General features: G+C 34.8%; 1 protein-coding gene across 1 annotated transcript in view; it reads left to right on the top strand.

Moving 5' to 3' along the window:
* Window positions 1–12,256, top strand: part of ITGA9 (integrin subunit alpha 9) — a 250,241-nt gene that overhangs the window by 23,771 nt on the left and 214,214 nt on the right. Inside the window, exons 4-5 of the mRNA XM_039336863.1 lie at window positions 1,095–1,218; window positions 8,330–8,397. Coding sequence (XP_039192797.1) covers window positions 1,095–1,218; window positions 8,330–8,397 — 192 coding nt within the window. The remainder of the gene's footprint in view (window positions 1–1,094; window positions 1,219–8,329; window positions 8,398–12,256) is intronic.

The raw sequence follows: 12,256 nt of genomic DNA, 5'->3' as shown, positions 1-12,256 counted from the left end.
TTTGGCTTAATGTGCTGAATCAACTTATCCAAATGGTTTGTATGCCATAGATGTCCTTCTTGATCAGTATTTAAGTTAGGTTATTGGTAGAGGTGAGTGGCATTTTCTCGGGATATAGAAACAAGAAAACATTTTAGAAATTGTAGCATTGGGAATCTTTATTTACTTTATTTTGTTTTAAAGGAACTTTTTATTGCTATGGCTTATGCTAGCTATATTTTTCTTGTATTAAATATTCCTTTTTTTCTTCAAATATGTTCATTTGTTCAGTTTCCTCTGGAAATTTGTAGAAATTTGATCTTAATGTTGGAATGCCATCTTCCAGGAGAAAGTTTGTTTGTATTTTGCATTTATAGTGGCAATACTTAAGAAAAAGAGCTACTTCCTGAACATTAAAAATATAAATATTTGATGATTTTTTTTAAAAAAATATATAAATATAGCAAATATATGGAATTAAAAATGAAATAAATGACCATAACAGGGTTAGGCAGAACTCAGAGCAAAAAAACAAGTTCAGTTTCTTATAAAGTTGCTTATGTACATCTATCTATCAAAGGAGAGAGCTATATAAAGATGCATTTTAGTATTCCATATTCTGCCATAAAAGTTATTTATATAGGACTAAGGGTATCAGGAGGATTGTGGGATTAATCTCAGATCAGTAAATAAAATAAAATTGTTGAATAGAGCAACAAACTGAACCTGAAATTCATGGTCTGTTGTTGGAATGAGCAAATTGTGGATCAAGGATTGTGGTTTCTGATAAGATTCATTCATTCTTTTTTTTTTTTTTTTTTGTATTGTAGGAGTAGGATTACAAGATTAGAAAGAGAAGGAAAGTTTGGAACCACTTTTAACTATGGTCCTACTCATAATCCTGCTATTTAGCCCACATCTGAGAAAAAGTTTGCCCAATCGTGGTATAAAGAAAGCATACTCATGTAAATTTTCTTCAGAGACTAGTTAAAATCCTGCCGACTTTATGAGGACATCTGTGTAGGGTTCTTTTGGCAGCAATATGCCTACTACTTTCTGGAAAAAAAATTCCAACCACTAACAAAATTTTTAAGGTGTTTTCTCTCTTTCTTTAGGCCTGTGCCCATCGTTGGAAAAATGTCTACTATGAAACTGAGTACATCCTTCCTCATGGTTTTTGCAATATCATCCCTCCAAACCTTGGATTGAATGGTAAAAAGTTAATGCCTTGTTATGAAGGTAAGGTGGCATATTTATTTTTTATTATCTATGCTAGTACTTGTGATGGATTTTATAATTACATTCCCCCTATTAATTATAGTTGTGGCAATCAGTACTTTTAGAATGCTCTCTTTATCCTGTAAATTAAATTATGACGTAACTGTAATACTACTATCCTGTTACAATATAAAAATAGAGGACAATTTTAGTTTACTTGTGCTTTCCAGATATGTTGGGATTGTAATTCCAAGAACATCTGGAGGCACTGGGATGGGGAAAGCCAATACAGTAATTGCTGTCCAACTGTTCCAGTGTGTTAAAGGCTGGAACAGCCTTGGAAGGCAATATCAGTATTTGACTTTTGAGTTCAATTCCTGAGCAAGAGTTTGAATGATTATGTTTAAAAAAAGGCTCTACATCAAGGGTGTCAAACTCAATTTCACTGAGGGCCGCATCAGCATTGCGGTTGCTCTTGGGGAGCTGGATGGATGTGGCCAGGGTGTGTGCGGCCTACTGGGTGGGCGTGGATGGAGTGGGTATGGCCTACTGGGTGGCATGGCCAGCTCTACATCGTTCGCATCAAGGATGCCTGTGGGGGCCCGGGCAGGAGTGGGACAGATCTGAAGGTTTCTGGCAGAAGGGGGTGGGACCAGGCAAGCACCTAGGCATGGTCCATTTCTTCATTCCTCACAAAGGGTGACACCTCCCCAGCATGCACCCAGAGGGCAGGGCCAACACAACAGGGGCTGGTTCCTTGCTGTTTCTAGACGACCTTGTGGAGCTAAGACTGAATGCATTTCAGCATAGATGGCCACCACAAAATTGTACATTGGCTCCTGGCCGGCCAAGGCAGCGGGGGCTGTTCCCTCACTGTTTCCAGAATGGCTTCACTGGCCACATGAAACCACTTTGTAGGCCGCATCCGGCCCCTGGGCCTTGTGTTTGACATGTCTGCTTTGCATGTTCAGATTTTAAAGGTATATTTTCCTCCATTCTATCCATTTTGTGTAAATGTAAAGAGTGTTGCGTCACCTGTTAAATAGGGCCAGTTGTCTGACTTGAATCAGTGATTTTCTTAATATGGCATGGACACTGCTGTTTTGAATTCCACAGGCAGTGAAGTGAGTCCCTCTGCCCACCGAATGAAGAACTATATACTAAACAGCTGCAGGCTTTTTCAGTTGTGTCTGAAATCCTTCCCATTCAACTATGTATACAAAACCAGGTTATGCTTTATCACCAGAGAACTGCAATCTAACTGCCAAACCAAGCAGTCCTTGCTTTGGTTCTGTTCATCCTCTTCTCCTTCTCTTCCTCCTCATTTCCCTTGCCATCTTGATCTCCTTGGGCCACACTATACATTTTATCAGGAACCTTCTCTTATGCGTTTTGAATATTACTGTCTAATTAATGTCACATACCTTGCTCATTATGTATTAACAAAGGAATAATTCATTTGTACTTTATCTTATCAATTATTTATTTATTTTATGAAATTTATAAGAAGCCCATCTTATGGTTCTGCATTATGTACTTCATAATACAAGATATCTGATAGGTCAGTTAAGAAAAATAGATGTCTGTCTAGTCTAACAAATTAGAAAAAAATTCTGGAATATACTTTCTGGGATATTTGGTTTTTTTTAAAAAAAATACTTTTTATTGCCTTCCTCTTTGGGAGAGTTAGAAGTTGAAGAGAAGAACATTGAAATGAAGTGATTTCCCCCCAGTCTCTTGAGTATCAAGAGACAAGACTAGTTGACTAGTTTGAAAAAAAAAAGGTATCCATTGTGGACTGGATTGCATTAACTCAAACTGTGGTTTGCTTGGATTTAGCTTAAATTGATGTATATATCAGTCGTGCTCACATAATTATGGCATCATGTGATATATAACTCCTTTTGTAGAGTATTTTAACAAATCATGATTTAGTGCAGCAAGAAAAATCCCTCCTCCACAAATGTCTTGATCAATTCTTCTTTTCCTATGTAGTCAGAGCTGGAGATCCTTTGAAAAATCTCTTGTTCCTTATGACAGGAAATGAAACTGACTGGATTTATTTTGGATAGAGCTTAGGAATGACTATATCCTTAATGCACTGTGATTTTCCAGTGATTACTTCTTCTCCAAATCCATAATGTGATCTGAGACAGTGGTGAAATAAAAAGTTTCAGAAAAAAAATTGGCAAGAATTGAGCTATATTGGATTTTGCAATTGGTAATTGATGTTACACATTATAAGTTAACTTTTCTTTCTTTACACATGCCAGTTAGTTAAGCTAGAAAAATAGAAAGGAAACCATATGCCTGGAATTTGTAACCTTTCATATTTTTGATGATTAGCACACTATTTGCAGACAATATTTTTGAATATAATTGTCTGCTTTTAGTTCCATGTTTGGAGCAATGAATTCAGCTCATCTTTAATAAAAGTAAAGAAAATTATAATATTCTCCCACTTGGAAGACTCTCTTTATTAGTATTTCCTTCTTTTAGTTGGATCTGCTTTAAGGATTATGTGGTATAAATTTGTATTACAAATGCAATATCAGAGATAGAGGTGAACACAAATATGTGTAGATATGCCCATGTTTAGTATGCAGGTTTTGTTTTTGAGAAAAATAACGCAGTAACTCACTCTTAATTTGAAAAGGTATCAGCTAGAAATATCTATAAAATAGTAGTGAGTTGACTCAAGAGCTTTAAAGCAGTGAGTGGAAAATTGAGAGATTTGGCATTGCTAGCATGCAATTTATTGTGCTGGAATCTGGACAGAAAATTGGGGACTAGGCATGTGTCTCAGTTGCCAAACTGTCCCATCACAGAGAATGACCAAGTATGCTTTGGGAGAATACAATAACTTTCAGCTTTATTAGCTATATCTTCTAGAGCACAGGTCGTCAACTTGTGGCTCTGGAGCTGCATGCGGCTCTTTGAGCCTTCCCCTATGGCTCCCAGCCTCCTCTGCCATTTGCAGAGAGAGACAGAGACAGAGAGAGGCACTTGTGCTTCTCTGCTTCTCTCTCTGTCTCTCTCTGTCTCTGTCTCTCTTTGTGTGTGTGTATATGTGTGTAAAAGAGTGCACTCACGGTGTTCTCCGACAAGCTGAAAAGCTTTTGGGGTGGGGCTCCTCTGCTGCGTCTCTCTGCAGGAAGCAGGAAGCAGGAAGCAGGAAGGGCAAGAGAGAGCTAGCTAGCCCAGCTATGCTGACTCAGGAATTCTGGGAGTTGAAGTCCATGAGTCATAAAAGAGCCAAGGTTGCCTACCCCTGAGCTTGTTGGAGAATAGCTTGAAGCCAGCTTGCCAGGTGAGCAGAAGATTGGAGGGGGGGGGGAGAAAGAGAGATAGTTAGAGATAGAGAGAGAGATAAAGAAAGAGGAAGGGAGAGAGAGAGAGAGAGAGGAAAGACAGAGAGAGAAAGAAAGTGGGGGAAGAGGATTGGCAGACCAAGGACAGAAAGAGAGAGGAGGGAGGGAGGGAGGGAGGGAGGGAGAGAGAGAGAGAGAGAGAGAGAGAGAGAGAGAGAGAGAGAGAGAGAGAGAGAGAGAGACTCTTTTGACATCTAAAATGAAGATAATACCTTATTATATATATATATATATATATATATATAATATATATATATATATATATATATATATATATATATATATATATATATATATATATATATATAAAGGATATATGCAGTGTTATCTTCATTTTAGATATCAAAAGGGTTTTGCAGCTCCCAGTATTTTTCCCAGTTTTCTGTGGGAAACGGGACCAAGTGGCTCCTTGAGTGTTTTGGGTTGCCTACCCCTGTTCTAGAGACATGGATGTAATAAATTGCTCAGAAGGAGTTGTGTTTTAAATTCAATAGAGCCTTCCTTCCTATGATAATCCTTTTTCATCTACTTTAAGAAACTGAGTTCCTTGGCCTAGAGACTGCAGTTAAAGAAATGTAGAAATTGAGAGGGGGATAGAAACTGAAAAATACCATGAGCATTGATATTCAATCTTTGTTGAACATTATTTTCTGAACAAGGCAAGTTTGTATGAATTACTTTCAGCAAAAACAAAATCATATATTAGCATAAAGCCCCCCAATCAACATTGCAGCATTCCTTATGATATTTTCTTCTGTACTGATAATATTTCAAAATGGGGAGCTCACTATAGAAATTTCTCAGGGAAATTTTTTTGTTTTCTCCATCAGAGTTAACCATGTCACAGTGTTAGATAATGTTAACCCTAGAAAGGATTAAATTAGAATGACCAAGCATTGATATAGATGTAGTCATACATCTGTATCATAGATAATCCCAATATAAGAGATTTGATTCAATTTGCATCCAAACATGGCAAAATATAGGGAAAGAAGAATGTAAACTGATAGATCATTCTTAACCCTGATTAAAAATTGGGCTTTCAGTGGGAAACATTCCTATCTTTTAAACTCAGATACATATCATACCTGGAGGAGATGCATAAATGTAGACATTGTAATTTTTAAATCATAACTAATGGCTTTGTATGTTATGTAAGCTATTAATTGTGGTTCATTCAACAAACCAAGTTTTGGCTTAATGCAATGTACAAGACCAGCTACAGTCTTTTTTTTTAAATGATTGCACTTTCTAAAATAGCATCAGAATTCATTTAAATGTTGCATAAAAATATGAGAATAATCAGGTGAGCTAGCACTATTCCCATCTTCAACACCTTCATTCTGTTGGAAGGAAATAGTTGCAGAATCATTTCAAATCTTAATTTTACAGTTTTTTAAATAGCTATTTAAGAGGACAGGAAGGTGTGTGGGTGTAGATACAATTTATTTATATCTTGATTGCATGCATATCAGTGGCATGTTTAACGTTTCCTTTTTCTTATTTTGCTCTTCCTGCAAACAACCTTACATGATAGGTTGGCATGGGAGCAAGTGAATTATGACTGTGGTTAGGCTAGAACATGGTTTTCTGGTTCAATACCTTATGCATTACAACATGCTGGCATTCTCATTTGAATGCCTAAATAAGCTCTGTAGCGTATTTAGTATGGCTGGTCTTAACTGTAATTAAAATGTGTATGCTTTACATATGGTGATAGGAGACAGAAACCTTTTAAAACATTTACATTTAGGTTTGGTAATCACATTAAGATTATTTAATGTTTATGATAAATATAACCATAAATCACTATCTGTTAATTGCATTTTTGTGATGCAGCACATCTTGAGAGCATTTCTCCAACTAAATGTTGTGATTATAATGTGAGAGAGAGTGAGAAAAATAATTGAAAAGATTATTTGCAGTTTTCTGCCTTGACAGATTTACATAATTTCTGGGATATTTTGGTTTATTGCGTTCCAGCTAATGGAAAGTTGGCTTATACACATTAAACTGGTTTTTAGTTTGTAGATTTTATTAGAATGAATAGGTCTTTCTTTTTTAAAAGATATTTTATCCAATTTAAGGAAGTACTGACAGTCCATTTACTATTTTTTTCCTTTTGAACAGAGAGTTTCTGAATTGAGATTTATTATTCTTATGGTCTGTCCTGCCTAAAGGAATAGATTGAGTTCCCCATAGGATAATTTGCCAAGTAATTCCCTGTTCATTCCTTGAAATTTAGCAGTGGGTTGGTGGTTAGCAGTTTCAGAGAGTTACTAGGTTACATGGTGGCTATTTTCAGAAACCAAAGCACTGACATTTCTCTGAATTCATTCATATCCTTGGGAGCATATTGCAAGAAGCAGGAAGTGAGCTTTCCTCCCCTCCCAAAAAAGCACATTATTTGGGGGATATGAAAATGAAGTCCAGAAGCTGCTCAGACCAATTTAAATTGCTGGTTGAGACTGTAAGCAATAAAGCATGAGATTGTTATGGTGCATCTAAGATACACAGTAAAACTGGTTTTATATTGTTTGACATATTTTCATTTTCTTCAAACAACTGTTGTGATTATAATACTGTGAGAACAGGAGAAACAACTGAAAAGATTATTTACAGCGTTCTGCCTTTGAAGAAATACAATTCCTGGATTATCTTGGTGCATTGTGTTCTCTATTACTGGTAAAAAGTAGCTTTGGGAGCTGTTATTGTGCTGAAGCAACAGATATGAGAACTAGCTTAGTGTCACTTCTGAATAGTGTTATAAGGTACACATGGCAAGTAGCCCTAGTTAAAAAAAAATGGTCAGCCAAGGTTTCTTGGCTGTGATTTGCTCAGTAAACCCCAAAGGCTGTAATCAGCTCTTATGTTAACCATAGTTATCCAGCCAGTATAATTTCATAGATCTCATTGGGCCAAAATAAGCAAACATGGATTGCTTTGGACAATTGGTAAATCCAATCATAAGCCTATTGCATTTGAGTCTAGTTCCATATACGGGGCATATTATAGTTACCCTGAGTGATGTTCCTTGGTGAAACTGTTGTACACTGGAAGAGTTGGTTGAAGTTTCTCTTCTCCCCAGGCCTGATAAATCCCAGGACTTGCTTGTATCTTTCTTTGTTCAATGGACTGTTGTTTAATATAACGGTTATAGAAGTATTAATATTATAAGATGTAATAATGATAGCAATAAGTTTGGTCATTCACAGCACAGTCAATATTCATGACATTGTAGGGTCTAAGATAAGTCCACAAGTGGATTTTTTATGCCTAAAAGCATACAGTCTAAAATATTACAGTAGAGAGGATAAGTAGGAACTGAGGGAAGTGGGAGTGGTAGAGTTTTAACTTTAGACAATAAAGTTGTGGTTATTTTAGCCTTCTCATTAAGAACTCATTGAGGAGTATTTTTGCCAGCCTCCAATTAGCTTTGTAATTTTCAGTAAACAAATAATCAAGCTTCCCATGTATTTCTGCATTTTTAGTGCTTTTTTACTTCCTCCTATCATAAAAAATCCTAACATGTTTTCCTCTGTGAATAAAGTTATTTGGTTTGACAACTGCCAAAGAAGCTTGAAGTCTGCTAATGTCCCAGAATTTGCTCTGCGGTGAACCTCACTGTCTTAGTTTATGATAGCACATATGGATTTGAAGAGAAGGGGAAGAGGCTATTGAGTTGGGAATCACACATTTCTGGTGGGGACTGACATGACTGCATTTATATCTTTTCATCTCATTTCTTTTTTCTACCTTAGAATATAAGAAAAAATATGGTGAAGAACATGGTTCATGTCAGGCTGGAATAGCAGGTTTCTTTACAGAGGTGAGTGTGAATTGTGAGAAGGCTTCAGTATGAAATAAAAAGTTTGTTTGCCTTTTAAACTTTGATTTACTTGATTAATTATATACACACATTATTATATTGCATACGTACCATCACATTGTTCCCTTTCAGGGTAGACAATGCAATGTACAGAGAAGAAAGAACTCCATACTCTTCCAAGTAGCTTCTACATCTGCTTTCTTCATCCTCTTTCCTCGATTAATCTCTCTCCTTTTCTTAGGACTTGTTCTTGCTGCTGTCATTCTGCTTTCAGTCTTGTTTTTTTTTTATTTATTTTCATTTCTATAATGCTCATCTTTCTCCCAATATCCATCTTGATGTGTCAAAAAATGGCCTGTCCCCATTCAGAATCTAAAATAATCCTTGGTTCTTCACTAACTTTCTCAACCTTGCATTATAAAATCTCATTTCAGTCATGTTTTTAGATTTATGTTAATTCCTTTCTCATGTAGATGTATGAAAAGAATACTTATGTTAAACCATGTACCTGAAACAGATCTTTCTCTAGACAAATATTCAGCAATCTCCATTCATTGTTGAGTCTCCAAATGATCCAATAGCTTTTTCTGTATTCTTATCTCATTCCTACCAATCCAATCCTGTCATACAACAGTTTAATTATTTCTCCATATTTCATTAATTTAGAATGTTGCACAATTTTTTTAAAGCAAAACATATGTGTTTTTTGCATTAACACCATTCTCTAGCAAGCTAAAAAAATACTATTGCCAGCCTATGGATTCACACTTAATAAAAAGCTATAGCAACCTATATGATTCCAAATATTATGTTCTGATACATATTTTAATTCTATCACTCATAATTTTTATAATATCTTTATTAAATTTCAGAATCAAATATTAAAATACAAATTTTATGTTAAAGGAATAGGGAATAACAAAACAAAGTAAAAGGGACAAAAAATCAAATTTATAACAAAAATAACTTCTGACTTTCTTTTATTTCAAAGATAATATCAATACAACAACCTCTCTCTATATTTAAATAATACTACTGTTTAAAATCAACATTCTAAAAAAAAATTATTCCCAACATAGAGAAGTGGCTGATCTGCAAATAAATAGGGAAAAGACGAAAGTATTAACAAAAAACTTAACAGATAAACAGAAAATTCAACTTGCTAAAATGACAAACTTTCAAATAGTCAAAAAAGTCAAATACTTGGGCATTTATTTAACTGCAAAATATACCACATTAAAAGAAGATAATTATGAGAGATTAATGAAACAAATAAAAATAGACTTGGAAAGATGGGAAAATCTTCAATTATCACTTCTAGGAAGAATAGTGATGGTTAAGATGAACATTTTACCAAAGCTAATTTTTCTATTCCAAACAGTTCCTATTAAACCCAACATATTCTTTTCTTAATTCTAATCTCACACATAATAAAATAAATAAATAATTGTCAAATATAAATAAACATATTAAAATAAATTACAATATTTCTATAATCAAATTCAATCTAATCTCAAATCACAAAGTCAAAAGTTGATTTGTCTTGTAAGAAATCTTACAGTGGTCTCAAAAAATGAAAATAAGCCATTCATGAAAAAAATGAAAAGAAGTCAAATTATTTTGCCATCATAGCTAGCTACTTTCAAACTCCATTCTTTGAAGGTGGATTCTTTCCAACTATGGGAATATAGCAACATTGCTGCTGGTATCATATAAAGTCCCATCTTTCCAATTGCTTTTTTGCTATTCTTAAAAGGTCCATTATTCACAATATTCTCAACCATCATAAATATCTGATTCTAAAACATTTTAGCTTTCCTACAGGTCCACCCAATATGATAAAAGAATCTTCAGATTGATTTCATGTCCAATATTTGTTGAGATTCTCTTATACATCTTGTACAATTCATCTGGAGTTGAATACCATTGATACATCATTTATAAAATATATATTCATATACTCCCTCTCTGTAGGGTCAGGCCACCTTCATTTAGATTTATCTTAATTGTGCATTCACATGATATATCTGTTTTTATTCCTCCATTTCTTCCATTAATTCACACTTCCTCCCCCCCCCCCCAATATATTCCTTTTGTGTACCTTCCACTGTGTACAGGGATTGTGCCTATAGCTCAGAACTGTTTATTCTGAGTGATAGTGGCATTTCAGGGATGAGAAAAGGATACTTCCTAAATGTATAAGAATTGTATCTGGCACTTTTATATTTAAACAATGATGATTAAGTTTCCTTTGGCCTGGAGGGCTGTAGATGAATTCACTAGAAGTATGGTTTAATCAATGAAAGGGATATGGAGTTTTTGGGGTCCTTTTTCTCTTTTGGGTGTAACGGGTTGAGCATGGCAATAGGGTTAAGAAACTTCTAGGAAGTAAATTGCTCCCATTCCTACCCTTCCATCTCCCCTCCTGAAAATCATGCCATCAAAGTCTGATAATAAAATAACTTGGACCATTGTGGAGAGTGGGGATTTTTTTTCCCCATTTCTGTATTTAGTTAGTACTATATTTCTGTGAAACTCTGCGCATTTTACATGTAGAACAACCTAAATTCAATCATTTTTTTAAAAAATAAAAACCTCAGTATGAAAAATGTAAACAGCTCTTCTCAGTCAGAAAATATATGTTGGATTGATGGACAAGTCTTTTGAATTACAATTGAGATACTGGGCCATTGATTTTTTTTTTTAATGACAGTCAAATGGCTTTAGTAATGTCTAACTCTTTTTTTTTATTAAAGAGTTTTATAAATTTTACAGAAAATAAAAGACAATACAAAAACAAAAAACAACATATACAAATAAAAACAAACATTACCCAACAAAACCCCCCTTCCCCCACCCCTACCCAACCCCCCCTTCCCCCCCCAGGGCCTCCCAGAGCAGAATATAGGCTTAATTAAAAAAAATTAAAAAAATTTATATTTATAAAAAAAGAATATAAAATAGAAAATATATATATATATAAAGTTAAAAATTATGAAAAAACTATATAGTATTTTTTTATATCAAATTTAAATTGTATGAATTTTATCCATTTATCCCAAACAGCAAGAAATTTCTCTTGCGTTTGACCCTTTAAGAAAGCCGAAATCTTTGCCATTTCCGCCAAATGAGACACTTTAAGAAACCATTCCTGCAATGTAGGCAAAGATTCCTTCTTCCAATATTGTCCTACTAACAGCCTCGCAGCTGTAATCAAATTTAACATCAATATAACCTCCTTTGTATCACAATCAATAACTATACCTAACAAAAATAATTGTGGAGTAAATTTTACCCTCCTTTTAAAAATTCTCTGGATATTCCACCATATCTTAATCCAGAATGCTTTTATCTCTCTGCACGACCACCAAATATGATAATAAGTAGCGTCCATACAACCACATCTCCAACATTTAGGTTGTAAGTCAGGGTACATAAAAGACATTTTTTGTGGATCAAGGTGCCATCTATAAAACATTTTATAAAAATTCTCCCTTAAGTTCTGTGCTTGTGTAAATTTGACATTTCTCACCCAAATAGTTTCCCAGGTGTCCAATGGAACTGGCTCACCAAAATTCTGCGCCCATCTAATCATACAATCTTTAATTAGTTCCGAGTAATGTCTAACTCTTGACATAACTATATTAATTTTCAAGGCAACTTTGAATTTGGCCTGATGGATTTAATTACTCTGGATCTGGTAAACAAAACTTATGCCATAGTGTTCAAAAACAATCTGGTGGGATCTTTCTGGGTTAATCTGAAATGGGTGGCAATCTTTGTGATGAAGTGTTTGATCATCAGTGCAATGTCAGCAGCAGCTGTTTCCTGGCTTGTCAGCAGTATCACGCTTGGTTCT

Source organism: Crotalus tigris, unplaced genomic scaffold (genome assembly GCF_016545835.1).
Source record: "Crotalus tigris isolate CLP2741 ecotype Arizona unplaced genomic scaffold, ASM1654583v1 scf7180000017666.379230911805:20528666, whole genome shotgun sequence".
NCBI classification, from domain to species: Eukaryota; Metazoa; Chordata; class Lepidosauria; order Squamata; family Viperidae; genus Crotalus; species Crotalus tigris.
Note: the sequence above shows the minus strand (reverse complement) of the source record. Positions and strands in the feature narration are given on the sequence as shown.